Here is a 16522-nt window from a genome sequence, read left to right as displayed (position 1 = left end):
ATATTTTATGTTTTATGTACAAGAATACAAAATTTAATATCGGATATTACGAGTTATATTTATTATCCGGAGTATGAATTAGGGAAAGTATTAAAAACCAAAACTTTTATTTATTTATTTTTTATTATATATATATATTAAAAATATGGACATTAGAAAAATTAAAAACCAAGCAAATACAAGTAATAGATTTAATTTAATTTTATCTTATATTTGGGCCAACAGTTTTGGTGTTGGTTGAGGTTTAACGGTCAGTCGATTTCACATAGCCCAAAGGACGTCTTTGTCATTCCACCCCACCAACAAATTTCTTCATTTTTAATCTTCAAAGCTTCCATTTTTATTCTCCTTCCCTCTTCTTCCTTCTTTTTCGTTCTTCACCTCTGATCCATCTGAATACCTCCATTCAATCAAGGTACTCCCTTTTTCTCTCTCCTCTTCTTTCTGATTTCTTCTCTTTCCCAAAATCTTAGCTTTTATTGCATTTTTATTTCTAAGTTAGCAGGATTTCTACCTTTGATATCTGAAATTTGTTGGCATTTTGAGAAATAAATCACTTACTATTAGGATTTTCTTGATATTATCATTTGGGTTTCATTTGAAATTGGAAATTATGTAATGGGTATTTTTTTTTTGGAATGTTTGAGGAATTGGGCAATGTTATATTGACTTTTAGTACTTGGGAATAATTGGGTTTTTGATAATTTCTTGTTTTGATGAGTGAATTGTGATTGAGGTGGGATTTATATTATTTGGGTGTTTGTCATGAGAATTATTTATTTGGTTAGTTGATTGATTATTTATGTTAATGTAGCTAAATTTTGATGATGATGATTATGTTGGCTTTTGAAAACTGGTTTATGGATTATGAATTGTGGCATTTTTGGTGGTTTTAGGGTCTAATTTTGGGATGGGTTCATCTTTATTGATTCCGGAACGTTGGAGTTCAGGTTGTTTACATAAGCTGGATTGTCATTTGGTTTTCCCAATTGAAGTCATTGGTTTATTGTAGGAAACCCTTGTAATTCAAATTATATGGCTGTAAAAGGATCCTTCCCAATTAAAGTGGATAGTAATGTACATGGATTTACCCGCGTGTTAAAATCAGCTGCGTGCGAGTGGTTGTTGCTGTTTCTCTTGTTACTTGATGCAGCATTTTCGTATTTCCTAACAAAGTTTGCTCAATATTGTGAGCTACAATTATCTTGCATATTGTGTTCAAGGCTTGACCATATTTTAGGAAAAGAAAATCCGGACTTTTATGTAAATCTGCTTTGTAATAATCATAAGTCAGAAATATCATCTTTGGTTTCTTGTCATAACCATGGGAAACTTGTTGATGTTCATGGAATGTGTGAAGAATGTCTGTTGTCGTTTGCAAAGAACGACTCAAGGGAAGAAGCATACAAAATTTTGGTAGGTAAGTTGGGATCAGAATGTATTCAGAAACCATTAGTAAATTTGGATATTTATTCTGGTTCTTTGACCACAAAGTTCTGCTCATGTTGTTCAAAGCCATGGAGATCTAGACCAAGTGTGCAGAAGATGGTTCAGTCGAAATTACCTTCTGCACCTGTTTCTAATCCTGAGATTCCTTCACCAAAATCACCAGGACATAGATGCCTAAACAGTCAACAGGGCTTGAAGAATAGAAGGGATAGATTTTTGTTGCCAGCTAAACCTCTTGTCCTAGGAAGTAGAGATCATGATTCCTTGTCTCATGTTGGGTACACTGAAGTAAAGATCAGTTCAGACTCTGAATCGGATTTCCCATTTTCTGATGATGAAGATCTGATCAATGTGCCTCGGAACCGGAAAATGAATGAATTTCTATCACGACAGGGCTCCAAGTTCACCCCGAAGAGTCAGTATGCTGATGTTTTCCCAGCCGTGCAACGTCAGAAATCAACTCCTGCCACTAGCAATTTAATGCTTCTACATCTTGAGCCTGAAAAAGGCGAAACGACCACTCCAAGGTTTATATCTAATGGTGATTTAAGGAAGGGTCTTGGAGAGCTAAACTGGCAACAACTTATAAAAAAAGCAAGTCCTTTAGCACCTGAGCTTGTGTCATTGGATGATATTCCTTTATCATCCAGTGCTCAAAAGGGTTCACCAGCTATATCTGCAGATGAAGGTGACAGAGTTTCTCTCTCAAATATGCTTGATTCTTCTGGTTATACAGATTTTATTTCTCACAAAACTGCTTTGTCATCTGAAAACGTGCAACTGCCAGCTAGACTATCAAAAGAGAATTGTAAGTTCATATTGCCTGCATCTCATTCTTTTTGGTTTAGCTTGTTTAACTGTTGCAATTTCTTTTGGTTTATAGGTTTGTGATGTTATCCAAACCCCTAATATTTTGAATACTGTTTGTTAATTTTTATAAACTACCTCCAGGTATCAAAACTAAGGAAATTGGTGACACGGGACTTACCTCTGCCATGAATAATTGGGAATCTATTGATTTGGATAGCACCTCAACTCTTTCTTTAAGGAAGGATGCTGCACTTGTGCCTAATAACAATTCTGTCATTGGTGCAAGAGACCTTGCTCCTATTACTATTAAGGACGTTAAAGCTTCAAACCTTTTATCAGAACAAATTGGCAGTAGTGCTTGCAATGGTATTGAATCAGATGAGGAAGTTTCAAAAGTATCAGACCCCCAAACAGATTCATTATCAAGCAATATGTGCCCTCCAGTGAATGGTCACTCTGATGAACCACAGAAGATTCAAAATCCTAGTTCCAATGATACTCTGATGCCTCCTAAATCTCCAACAAGTATGGAGAGGTCTCAGTCCCTTGAATCTCTAGAAGAAAGTGTAAGTGAAATTGAAGGTGAAAGTCTTGTTGACAAGTTGAGACGACAGGTTGAATATGATAAGAAATGTATAAAAAATTTGCACAAGGAGCTAGACGAAGAGAGAAATGCGTCTGCAATTGCTGCGAATCAAGCTAGTGCGAATCAAGCTATGGCTATGATAACTAAGTTGCAAGAGGAGAAGGCTGCTCTTAACATGGAGGCTCTTCAATATCTGAGGATGATGGAAGAGCAAGCAGAGTATGATGTGGATGCGCTGGAAAAGGCTAATGAAATGATCGCTGAAAAGGACAAAGAAATACAAGAATTGGAGGCAGAGCTTGACTATTTTAGAATAAAGTATCCAGAAGATTTTCCAGAAATGAATTAGGAAATTTTGTTTGCAGAGGGTGCACAAGGCTCCTACTTTGAAAGCACTGAAGTTAAGAGTTCGTAGAATTGAAGATATTATCACACTGCACATCCTTGAATGTCGTACAATATCTGGAAGCTTTGCAGGGTATATTTATTACTGGTTACTTTCTTGCTCCCTTGGTTGTTCGTTCTGTTTCTGTTTCTTTTTTGATAATGCAGTATAGGTTTATTTCATAAATGTTTTCAGGCTCTGGAAAATGGCTATAGCACTAAACCACTTATGCTGACTATCTAGTTGATGTGGTTCTCAAAAAGTAGTTTGTGATACTTAAATGGCTAAAAAAATTAGAAAGGGTTGTGAGTTAAAATCAGCAAATACATAGTTTATTACCAATGTTAAATGGAGATATTATATTCGTGTATGTTTACTTATTTATTGGTGTAAAGAGAGCCACATATTACAAATGATGTAGATGAGATTTGTGAACCAAGACCCTAACCAACTAAGTTAGTTGACATCCACATATTTGTGTATGTTTATGAAATTATGAATATATATAGAATTGAGTTTCTCAATTTAGTTTACTGAAGCTCTAACTTTGCTACTGTGTTCTGACATTGGAAGTATGAAGACAATAGTAATCTTGTTATTTGACCTTCAGTTTTTTTCTGCAAGCAGATTCCTGCTGGAAAAAATGGACAAAGAAATTGAAAGCATCAGCTTGTTGCGAGTGATTCTGAGGAGAGGCCATGCGTTACTTTCAGCAGCTGCTTAGATGCTGAGATGATTACGTAAAGAAAGTTCTCATTAAGGTATCAGCTCAATACTTTGATGAAAATGATCAGCGAAGTTTGCCAAATCTTTTGCATCCTCATTTTTTGTCTGAGGTTGTGTATACATTCGATTGTTGTGTCATTGAAGCAGCAGCAGTGGCGTATCTTGTGGATATTCTCAGAACAGAATTATCAGATTGTATACTAGTGTGCATCTCTTTGATATGTTATCAATTGTTTTGAGGCTGAATCCAATCGGCCAACATGCAACTGATTGTATCTGCCTATGTAAATTTTGACCCCATTGATTTGGTTTTCTTGTAATCCTCACAGCTTAGGAATACCATTGTTTTCCCAACTACGGAGTACAAAATATACTTGGTGTCTTACTTTGCTATGGTGTCATTCTTTGCATATATCACCATGACTTGCATTTTTCTTTGCTACTTGATTCCTGTAATCAAGGTTGTGTCACAAAATACATTAATAAGGGGCAAAGCAGGGGTTGTTTCAAAACTGCACAAAGTTACAGCTCAGGTTGTATCATTTTTATGTTTCCATTTCTTACTTCTCGATGTTCTCTGCAACATAGTTTCTGTAATACCGCACATGTTTCATACTTTTAGATGGATATCAACTATATCAAGTAGACGATTGTAGCCAAGTCTGAACTCTGAAGTAACATTGGGTTCTACATAATTTGGAGTCTAGCTTCTCATATATCTTCTCGGATGCTTCTTGGAAACCAGTAATCCGACATTGTTTCTTTTTTTCTTTACTTGACTTGATTAAATCTTTATTTTTTCTTACTCCAAATTGTTTCTAAGATTCTACAAATATAAATGCATATTGCAAACCTGCATTCTAAAATTTATAGTAAATTACTCCCTCCGTGTCATAATGTTAGTCTCATATGGAATCAATCACATAAAATAAGAAAAGAAATATTTTAGAATCTAACATTAAAGTACAACATAATTCATAATTAGTTTACCTAATTTAACTTTTTTGATTTTTTATTAGGAAAGCACAAGTCATAATTGCATAATTTAAGGTAAAGATTTTCTTACTTAGATTCATGTCATCAATCCACAACCAATTCAATTCCAGAAAAATCAAGTTATAAATGAAATATATTCAATATGAGTAGATCTTTTTAAAACGCCCAAAATAGTATATGGGACTAACATTATGAAACGGAGGGAGTAGTAAATTAAATTCGTACCACTCACTAAGTTGTCCTCTATACTTTTTTAACCGGATTTTTTTTAACAAGATTTTAACCGGATTTTATAGAACAATATTTAATCTTTTTTTTTCTTGGATAAAATTACAAGAATATTACTCCGTACTAAATATATATGCAAAATTAACTACTCTATTTAAAAAAAAAAAAATCGGTTTCAATAATATAATTAAGACATTAGATACCTCCCAATAATTTTTGAAAATTCATTATCATAGGACAATGTACTATTGATCCTATTGTCTCACAGTAGTTATGAATAACCAAACTCAAACTTATATGATCCTCTTTCACGTGAAAATTCAAAATCGTGTTTTTCTTGTCATCAATATATACCAAAGGATTTGATATTTCAAAGCCTTAGATTGGGACATCAAGTGACATTTCATTTTATTTAATTTTTTGTTACAAATCATATAAACAAATACTAGTCAGAAAATGGAATTATAATTATATATACATTAACTTACATACTACACCTTAATTTATACTCAGAAACTGTCCTCCACACCACAAGACCATGTTTGAGCTTAGCAAATTACTTCTTCCTTCGTTATGGCTAATCCTCCCATTGCTACTTATACTCGTGATCAACAAGTTTTTCTCCTTCCAAACACGAAAAACTTGTCAATCTACTAACACCACATTCCCAAAATCTTATCCTATTATCGGTCACTTGATCACCATCTATCAACACAGGGATGAGAGGTTCCAATGGTTCTCATCCCTTCTACTCAACTCCCCAACTGGGACCATCGTCATCCACCACCCTTTCGGATGGCGGAGCATCGAAACTAGCAACCCGGCCAACGTTGAACACATGCTCAAGACTCAGTTTCCCATTTACCAAAAGGGGACTTATCAGAAGTCCATTCTGAAAGACCTTTTAGGGGATGGCATATTCAATGTTGATGGTGATATGTGGAAGTTTCAAAGACAGATTGCTAGCTATGAATTCAACACCAAATCGCTACGAAATTTTGTAGAGACAGTTGTTGATAGCGAGCTTTCTGGTAGGTTGATCCCAATCCTGCAGGAGGCTGCCAGGAATCAGACTGTCCTTGATCTGCAGGACATACTAAAAAGGTTTGCGTTTGACAATATTTGCAAGATTGCTTTTGGTTACGATCCAGAATATCTGTCACCTGCTTTACCACAGGCTAAATTTGCTGATGCTTTCGAGGATGCTGTGATGATTAGCGGTCAGAGAGCGAGATCATATTGGTCGATGCTGTGGAAAGTCCGCAGGTTACTTAGTATTGGTTCAGAGAAAAGGCTCAAAGAGGCAGTAGGTGAAGTTCGGGGTTTTGCAATTTCCGTTGTAAGACAGAAAAAACAGGCAATGCTGCAGAAAACACAGGAATTTTCTTCATCAGAACCAGAAGACTTACTGTCAAGATTTCTTAAATCAGGTCACTTTGATGAAAAATTTGTTTCTGACATCGTCATCAGCTTTATCCTTGCTGGCCGAGACACTACATCGGCCGCCTTAACATGGTTTTTCTGGATGATCCACAAGAACAAACATGTAGAAGAAGAGATCCTAAGTGAGATCAACAAAGGCAAGGGAAAACAGGAAATTAAAACAGAAAATTCCTCTGTTTTTGAACAAGTAAAAGACATGGTTTACACCCATGCTGCACTATGTGAGAGCATGAGGCTCTATCCACCAGTGCCTGTAGACGCGAAGGAGGCGGCTGCCAATGACGTGTTGCCGGATGGCACACACGTTGAAAAGGGGATGTGGGTGGTTTACATTCCTTATGTTATGGGAAGAATGGAAAGCGTATGGGGTACTGATTGGGCTGAATATAAGCCTGAACGTTGGCTGGAACTGGAGGATGCAGAAAAGACAGGAAAAGAGAAATGGAAGTTTGTGCCAAAGGATCCGTATTCGTACCCTGTGTTTCAAGCCGGGCCTCGGGTTTGTCTAGGGAAGGAGATGGCATTCTTGCAGATGAAGAGGGTGGTGGCTGGTATATTGGAGAGGTTTCGGGTGGTTCCGGCAGTTGAAGAAGGGTTTGAGCCAGTTTATCTTCCTCACTTGACATCGGAGATGCAAGGTGGTCTTCCAGTAAGAATCCAAGAAAGGATAGTATAAAAGGTTAACAATTAGAAATAGTAGCATGTAAAACATAATGATATTGTTGAAGTTTGCTTTGAAACTTTCAAATGCATGTTTATTGTATTAAAGAATTTTCAACTTGTGTCAAGACTGTCAATCTGTCAACTATTAGCAATACAATTTTAAGCAATTAACAGTTATTTAGTATCCATGATTGCTTATTACTTACTATAAGTTCAATTCTTTTGCTTTTTATATTTATGTTTTATAGCTTTCTAAGATCAATTGTAAAGTTTGAGCAGTTTTAAATTTTTAATCCAATTTTAGTAATTTTTGCAATGAGTTAGCACGCAAGTAAACAAATTTTTGTCACAAAATGTATGTGATTACCTGAATTTCTATCCTTCTTGTACCTGTGAAGTTCGTTAAATTACATTGTGTTAAACAGGTTAATCATGTTAGATTTTTTAAGTTTACTCCCTTGAAGATAGTGCCAAACATGTTATTAAAAATAGGAGTAAGTTTAAATAAAATAAAATTCAAAATTGCCTAACCAAAAATCATGTTTGAGCTGGCTAAGTTGTTGACCCCGGTTTTGGTAATCTTCCCATTGAGCCTCTTGTTCTTCATAAGGAAGTTTTTCTCCACCCAAAATCGCGAAACAGCAAAAATTAGCCAAACTACAGCTATCCAGTTCCCAAAATCTTACCCCTTGATTGGTCATTTGATCACTCTTTTGAAGCTAAATCGGGATGAAAGATTCCAATGGCTCACAAGTCTTGTACTCAACTCTCCAACCTCTACCTTTGTCATTCACCATCCGTTTGGACGGAAGAGTATCGTTACTGGAAACCCCTCCACGGTTGAGCACATTCTTAAGAATCAGTTTCCAATTTACCAAAAGGGTCCAGTCTTTAAGTCTATTTTCAAAGACCTCCTAGGCGATGGCATATTCAATGCTGATGGTGAAATGTGGAAGTTTCAAAGGCAGATTGCTAGTCATGAATTCAATACCAAGTCTCTGCGAATGTTTGTAGAGTCCGTCGTTGATACTGAGCTTAATGATAGGATGATCCCAATCCTATCGGAGGCTGCCAGGAATCGGGCTGTCCTTGATCTCCAGGATATACTAAAAAGGTTTGCATTTGACAATGTTTGCAGGATTGCTTTTGGTTACGATCCAGAATATCTGTCACCTGCTTTACCACAGGCTAAATTTGCTGTTGCTTTTGAGGATGCTGCGATGATTAGTAGTGCGAGAGCCAAATCATATTCATCAATCCTGTGGAAAATCCGTAGGTTTCTTAATATTGGTTCAGAGAAAAGGCTAAAAGAAGCAGTAGGCGAAATTCGAGGTTTTGCAAATTCCATTGTAAGACAGAAAATACAGGAAATGTTCAAGAATTCACAGGAATTATGCTCAACAGAACCAGATGACTTACTGTCAAGATTTCTTAAATCAGGCCACTCTGACGAGAAATTTGTAACTGACATCGTTATCAGTTTTATCCTTGCTGGCCAAGACACCACATCAGCCGCTTTAGCATGGCTTTTCTGGCTGCTCCACAAGAATAAACACGTAGAAGACGAGATCCTAAGAGAGATCAGCAAAGGCAGGGGAAAACATAAAAACAAGACAGAGCATATTTCTGTTTTTGATCAAGTAAAAGACATGGTTTACACTAATGCTGCAGTATGTGAGAGCATGAGGCTCTACCCACCAGTGCCTGTAGATGTGAAGGAGGCGGCCGCCAATGACTTGTTGCCGGATGGCACACCCGTGAAAAAGGGAATGTGGGTGGGTTACATCCCTTATGTTATGGGGAGAATGGAAAGCATATGGGGCCCTGATTGGGCTGAATACAAGCCTGAACGTTGGCTGGAAGCGGAGGATGCAGACAATTCTGGGAAAGGGAAGTGGAAATTTCTGACAAAGGATCCATATTCGTATCCGGTATTTCAAGCTGGGCCTCGGGTTTGTCTGGGGAAGGAGATGGCATTTTTGCAAATGAAGAGGGTGGTGTCTTGTATATTGGAGAGGTTTCGGGTGGTTCCGGCAGTGGAAGAAGGTTTTGAGCCTGTATTTGTTCCTCACTTGACGTCGGAGATGCAAGGTGGTTTTCCTGTAAGAATTGAAGAAAGGACAGTATAAAATGTTACCGATTTAAAATATTAGCATATGTCATGGCATACAAAGATTAGCGTATAAAATATTTCACGTATATAACGGAGAACCACATGACATTATAAAATTTCTTATTGAGACAACTAAACATGTAATCAATTTCAGTCACAACTCACAAGTACCTCTATTATCTTCAATCCTATGAACTAGCACTCAAAACGTACTCTTGCTAGTTAAACAAAAATTTTATCCAACTAGTATGTGAATATGTGATTGTATGATTTGTATCAAAAGCTGCTTCATTTATGACTCAAACTTCATCAAATATAATATGAAATAACAACCTATAACCTATAGTCCTCACAAGGTCAAAGGCTCATGTTTATGCTTATGATGGGGTTCAAACCCTAAACTTTGCTGTCTCCCGCAATCAAAATACCAAGCAGGCGCATTGCCTCACTACAACCGCAGCAAGCAACCCTGCTCTACCCCTGCTGCTCAGTCCTCACCAGCCACATCACAACAGCCCCTGTACTCCCTCACCGTGGCAATACCCAAAAGACCAAGCATTTCCTACCAACCTTCCTCATCTTCTGACTCTGCAAGCCAGCCAATCACGTTGAATTAAACTACCATTTTTTTTCCTGTATGGCTGTACCCATGACGCATGTTAGAAGGTATAAGCTGACTCCCTTGAACAGATTGCCAAACATATTCAGTGTAATATATATGCATCAAAAAAGAGGACCTCCATATCCCATCTTCCGCCTTACTCACAAAATTGATATTTTCTCCTTCATATTTGTCGTTAAGTTGCTTAAATAGCAGCAAACTACTCACAAATTGCCAAATAGCAAATCATGTTTGAGCTTGGCAAGTTGTTGACTTCATTTTTGGTAATCGTCCCGTTGCTTCTCTTGTTCATCATCAACAAATTTTTCTCCACCCAAACAGCAAACACTTGCCAAACTACAATCATCCATTTCCCAAAAGCTTACCCTTTGATTGGCCATTTGATCACCGTCTTGAAGCTAAGGAAGGAAGAGAGGTTTCCATGGCTCACAAATCTAGTAGTCAACTCTCCAACCTCTACCTTTGTTGTTCAGCGTCCATTTGGACGCAAGAACATAGTTACTGGCAACCCCTCCACGGTAGAGCACATCCTTAAGAATCAATTTCCAATTTACCAAAAGGGCCCTGTCTTTAAGTCAATTCTAAAAGACCTCCTAGGGGATGGTATATTCAATGTTGATGGTGAGGTGTGGAAGTTTCAAAGACAAGTTGCCAGTCATGAATTCAACACCAAATCCTTAAAAAAGTTTGTCGAGACTGTCGTTGAGGCCGAGCTTTCTGATAGGCTGATCCCTTTGCTGTCCAGCGCAGCCAAGAACCAAACAGTCCTTGATCTCCAGGACATACTCCAAAGGTTTGCATTTGACAATATTTGCAAGATTTCTTTTGGGTATGACCCAGAATACCTGTCACCCTCTTTGCCACAATCTAAATTTGCAGCTGCCTTTGACGATGCAGTACGAATTAGTACCGAGAGATTCAGAGGATTTTTCCCAATTCTATGGAAAATCCGTAGGTTTCTCAACATTGGGTCAGAGAAAAAGCTTAAGGAATCAGTTAAAGAAATCCGGAACTTTGCCAAAGCTCTAGTTGGTCAGAAAAAGCATGGAATTGTGAAAAATTCTGAGTCATCAGAACCAGAAGACTTATTGTCAAGGTTTCTACAATTAGGCCACACCGATGAGAGATTCGTCACTGATATCGTTATTAGCTTTATCCTTGCAGGAAGAGACGGAACATCATCAGCTCTAACATGGTTATACTGGCTACTCCATAATAACAGCCATGTTGAAGAAGATATCTTACAAGAGATCAACAACAATAGAATAGAACAGAGCAATAAAACAGAGCAATCCTCTGTCTTTGAACAAGTAAAACACATGGTATATACCCACGCAGCAATATGTGAGAGCATAAGGCTATACCCACCAATAGCAATAGACACCAAGGAGGCAGTCGCCAACGACATACTTCCAGATGGTATGGAAGTGAAAAAGGGTACCTGGGTAACATACCACCCTTACGCAATGGGAAGAATGGAAGCTATATGGGGACCTGATTGGGCTCAATTCCGGCCAGAACGTTGGCTAGAAGTGGAGGATACAGAAAAGGTGGGAGGAGGGAAGTGGAAGTTTGTGCCTCGAGACCCATATTCTTACCCAGTTTTTCAAGCTGGACCTCGGGTTTGTCTTGGGAAAGAGATGGCATTCTTGCAAATGAAGATGTTGGTGGTTGGTATTTCGAAGAGGTTCCGTATTGTTCCAATGCTGGAAGATGGTTTTGAGCCAGTTTTTGTTTCGAATCTCACTGCAAAGATGCAAGGTGGTTTACCAGTAAGGATTGAAGAAAGGTGATTTGTTTTGGGGTAGCTTTGGTTAATGTTCAAAGTCAACATCATTATATTGATCACGCAACTATGCTGATGTGAGGGAGATTGAGTAGAGTTACAATGCTTGAGATGCAAAAAAGATACCATGATAGGATAAGTCATCTCTCTTAATATTTTGCTACGAGTCCTATACGGTTTTACAAGTCCTTAAGGATTGAATTTTACATGTTAAAAATACGCATTTAATTGTTAAGAGTCCTAAACTAATTATGTGAAGGCCTTGAAATGTAATCTTATTATTTACGTGTGATTGAGATGAAAATATACTTCTTCTCCCAACTACTACTCCCTCTGTGTTTGATTTATTACTTAGTTCGTTTGACCAAATAATTTAGTTTAGGCATGTTCTAATAGAATCAAAGATTTTGTGAGATCTGAATGACCTAACAAAATCGTAAGAAGTATTATTTTGATATCATCATATCATTGGCAGATATGCAACAAGTCAATCATATAATTCAATTCTTATGGTAGTTTATTTTGGCTAATCCACACTGCTCATGTTTCTGATAAATAAAGAACAAATGGCTCATAAATCATTATACATAGGAAAGAAACATGATAAATCACTCTATTTCTCATCATTCTAAAATTTACTGTATTTCATAAGTATTATAATCAGATTATACAAATCAATTTTCCCAAACAAACTATCTATCTTGTTGATTGCTTTTATAAATAATGAAAAACAATGAAGCAAATATGGTTTTATTTTAAACCTCAATTTGATAGATAAGAATTTTTAACTGCATAAACTGCAATTCAAAGGGCAGAAAATGGAGAATTGGAATTTAAGCAAGTAAACATTACCAGAAAGAACATGGTGGTGTCCGCTGTGTTGTAGTGGTGTGGAATGTGGACGGTGTCACAGTGGTGTTAACTAGCCTGTGGTGGTGGTAGTGGTGGTCTGCCCGGAGTGCGCCGGCCAAAAGCGAGAGAAAAAGACTATTTTCATAATCAACTTGAAACGTAAATTGACTTGAGTTGCACCTGATGTACGAGTACATAGTACAAACCTGAACTCAACGTGAACTTGAAGTCATCACGACCTAAAATCAAACCGAACACATTAGTCATGTCAAAACCTAATTTAACATAATTGAAATAAATTTGTACTGTATAAATTACAAGTCAAAATAAATGAAGCATAGGCATAACTACATAACTGTGTAACAAAGTACTTGTTGCCCTAAGAATCTCATCCGGGTGACGTTAGTTGGTTTGATGATTGTATGTTAATTGGTGTCATTTAATTTCATGTTTTCACAAATCATATAATATCATATGATTACAAGTTGTTTTAGGAAAAACCAAAAATCTAAACTATGACCAGACTTGAAATTGACTTGACTTAAAATTAACCTAACCCTTACTCGACTCAAACCAAAGTTGTGTCGTTTTAAACTTCATTTTCATCAAATTTAGTACAGAGTAGAAATTAGAAGTTATTTCTGTGGCCAATACTATTCGTGTTCAAGTTGTGGATGATTACACCTTAAGCCAACACTCAACAATCAATTAGTAAAGAGCAATAAGGAGGAGCAACAACCACATTTAACTTCACTTAGCTTTCCGGGCGATGATGAAGATACCAAAGATTGTGTAATATTTGCCATGAGGGCAGAGCAAATAGATAAGTTAAGTTGTTATGGTCAAATATTTCATGCTCATTGCATATGCCGAGTTTTGTACAACTGTACAAGTGTGGGACTTATGTAAGTGCATTACTCTGTATATAATACGGTTCAATTTTATATTTTTTTAGGGAGCTATATTTTATACAAGTACTTAATTACTTATTGTTAAGCCATTTGATTATTGCTTCTTGCACAATATTCTGTCTTTAATTGTCAGGCTACTTGTAGTTTTAAACTTACTTCAAATAGAACTTCTGACCTTGCGCCATTCCAAACTACTTGAACAAGTCGTCAAAACATTTTAAAATATGCCCAATAGTCAATAAGAGAGGATCTTCAAACCTCCTTTCATCTCATCTACAAACTCGTGTTTTCTCCCTCAGATTTGCAGTCCTTTTCCCAAAGAAACTCAAAAGTTCACAAATCATAAATCATGTTTGAGCTTGGCAAGTTGTTAGCCCCGTTTTTGCTGATCTTCCCATTGCTTCTCTTATACTTCATCAAGAAGTTTTTATCCACCCAAACATCAAAAACCTGCCAAACTACTAATTTCGAGTTCCCCAAAGCTTACCCTTTGATTGGCCATTTGATCGCGGTCTTGAAGCAAAAGAAGGATGAAAGATTCAGGTGGATCGCTAGTCTGATAGTCAACTCTCCATCGTCCACCTTCGTCATCCATCGTCTGTTTGGACATCAGAGCATCCTTACAGGAAACCCTGCCACGGTGGAGCACATGCTCAAGAATCAGTTTCCAATTTACCAAAAGGGCCCTTTCCAAAAGGCCATTCTCAAAGACCTCTTAGGTGATGGCATATTCAATGTTGATGGTGAGATGTGGAAGTTTCAAAGACAAGTTGCTAGTTATGAATTCAACACCAGGTCCTTGCGGAAGTTTGTTGAAACAGTGGTTGATGCCGAGCTTTCAGACAGGCTGATCCCGTTGTTATCTGATGCAGCCAAGAACAAAACAGTCATAGATTTCCAAGACATACTCCAAAGGTTTGCATTTGATAATATTTGCAAGATTGCTTTTGGGTATGATCCAGAATACTTGTCACCCTCTTTACCAAAAGCAAAATTTGCAGTTGCATTTGAGGATGCTGTGACGATCAGTAGCCAAAGATTCAGATCTTTTTTCCCAGTTCTATGGAAAATACGCAGATTTCTCAATATTGGGTCAGAAAAGGAGCTTAAAGAAGCAGTCACAGAGATCCGGAACTTTGCCAAAACTATTGTTAGACAGAAAAAGCAAGGGGAGGTGAAAGATTCAGAGTCATCAGAACCAGAAGACTTGTTGTCAAGGTTTCTAAAATCAGGCCACACCGATGAGAAATTCGTGACTGACATCGTTATTAGCTTTATCCTTGCAGGACGAGACACCACATCATCAGCTTTAACATGGTTTTACTGGATCCTCCATAAGAACAAACATGTTGAAGAAGAGATCCTACGAGAGATCAACAAAAACAGGGGAAAACAGAAAAATAAAACAGAACATTCCTCTCTTTTTGATGAAGTCAAAGTCATGGTTTACACTCACGCTGCATTATGCGAGAGCATGAGGCTATACCCACCAGTGGCATTAGACACCAAGGGGCTGCCAACAATGACGTGTTGCCAGATGGCACGAAAGTTAAAAAGGGTAATTGGGTAACTTACAGCGCTTATGCTATGGGTAGAATGGAAGGTATATGGGGCCTTGATTGGTCTGAATACCGGCCAGAGCGGTGGCTAGAAGTGGAAGATGAAAAGATGGGGGCAGGGAAATGGAAGTTTGTGCCTCGAGACCCATACTCTTACCCAGTTTTTCATGCTGGCCCTCGGGTTTGCCTTGGGAAAGAGATGGCATTTTTGCAAATGAAGATGGTGGTGGCTGGTATCTTGGAGAGATTTCAGGTTGTTCCAGCAGTGGAAGAGAGAATTGAGCCAGTTTATGTAGCGAATTTGACAGCTAAGATGCAAGGTGGTTTTCCAGTAAGGATTGAAGAAAGGAATGTATAACATGTAAGCAAGGAAAATTACTTAATTTAAGCTCAGTAGGAGGGTTCTAACTCTTCTAAGAGGCTTTGCTGTATTGAATTGCTTAAACAATTTTTCAATCATATCTAGTCCAATATATCTGCATCAAAACTCAAGTTGATCTTCAAATTAAACCTTGCCTTTTTTCTTATCCATGAATTCATATTTCCTCCAGTAAATTTGGGGTTAAATTACTTAAATTCTTGTATAACATGAAATTACTAAGACTTCCATGTTAATGCAAAGCTACCTATCCAGAAAACATGTTTTAGCATGGCTCAATGGCTCATGAGTCTCGCGGTCTACTCTACATGACACTTTCCTCCAGCTTCATTCCGCATATAAAATTTTTGTTACAGGCAGTCCCCTACCATAGAGAGCTGCTATTTTCAAGTTCTTGGGTTCAAGGAACTAAGTTAAAGATATGTCATATGGCTATGTCATAGTGTGAAGGGTATATAATTTCATTTATAGATTAAATTTCAGTCCACTTGCAATGAAAAGAATAGTATGGACGGTGATTAAACAGCATATGAGTTGAAACACACTGAAGATAATACGAAAACAAACTCCAAACAACAAGAAGTTGCAACAGATAAACTAACCTTGATTAAGCAGTAAAATGAACCCTGCTGCGAGCCTGTGACGACTGATGCATAATTGGTACATTGACAATTACCACTAGTTCCCAAGAGTCCAGGACCCAGGCAAGCACATGTGCAGGTTAGAATTGGGCAGTGAGACGGGTCCAACTCAGTCAAGCTCGGGTTCTGACCCAATCCAAATTACCAGCCAGGTTAGCCCAGCTAATTATTAGCTTCTTTTTCTTAATAAAGTGGACTGCCTCCCAGCCCCATTGCTTCATGGGTTGTTTCTAGTTCCTCCAAACCCAGCCTGACCCACTTCCTAAAACGGTCCTTGGCCACCCAACTAATGCCAACAAAAGTGAATTTGGTTGAAATGAAATTTCAGGCAACTTCAGCAATGAATTCCATGTATATGACGGTTTAGTAGAGG

General features: G+C 37.6%; 1 protein-coding gene and 4 pseudogenes across 2 annotated transcripts; all 5 read left to right on the top strand.

Annotated features, from left to right (window-relative positions):
- Positions 1 to 286: 286 nt before the first annotated feature.
- On the top strand, positions 287 to 4420 carry LOC145567130 (putative myosin-binding protein 4). 2 transcript variants are annotated; one of them, XM_081626365.1, is made up of 4 exons: positions 287 to 415; positions 897 to 2257; positions 2401 to 3323; positions 3858 to 4419. In XM_081626365.1, the coding sequence occupies exons 2-3, from the start codon at positions 1036 to 1038 to the stop codon at positions 3192 to 3194; spliced, it is 2016 nt and encodes a 671-aa protein (XP_081482491.1). In that variant the 5' UTR covers positions 287 to 415; positions 897 to 1035; the 3' UTR covers positions 3195 to 3323; positions 3858 to 4419. The 2 variants fall into 2 exon arrangements, with proteins under 2 accessions (XP_081482491.1, XP_081482492.1); XM_081626366.1 differs by having other exon boundaries at positions 296 to 1416; positions 1516 to 2257; positions 3858 to 4420.
- A 1298-nt stretch (positions 4421 to 5718) lies between these two features.
- LOC145568192 (cytochrome P450 94A2 pseudogene) lies at positions 5719 to 7299 on the top strand (annotated as a pseudogene).
- A 526-nt stretch (positions 7300 to 7825) lies between these two features.
- LOC145567127 (cytochrome P450 94A2 pseudogene) lies at positions 7826 to 9415 on the top strand (annotated as a pseudogene).
- Positions 9416 to 10248: 833 nt separating this feature from the next.
- Positions 10249 to 11814, top strand: LOC145568191 (cytochrome P450 94A1 pseudogene; annotated as a pseudogene).
- A 1918-nt stretch (positions 11815 to 13732) lies between these two features.
- LOC145567128 (cytochrome P450 94A2 pseudogene) lies at positions 13733 to 15516 on the top strand (annotated as a pseudogene).
- Positions 15517 to 16522: the final 1006 nt, after the last annotated feature.

Source organism: Chenopodium album, chromosome 11 (genome assembly GCF_948465745.1).
Source record: "Chenopodium album chromosome 11, dcCheAlbu1.1, whole genome shotgun sequence".
In the NCBI taxonomy this organism is placed as follows: Eukaryota; Viridiplantae; Streptophyta; class Magnoliopsida; order Caryophyllales; family Amaranthaceae; genus Chenopodium; species Chenopodium album.
The sequence above is the reverse complement of the archived record's forward strand: the minus strand, read 5'-3'. Positions and strand labels throughout refer to the sequence as shown.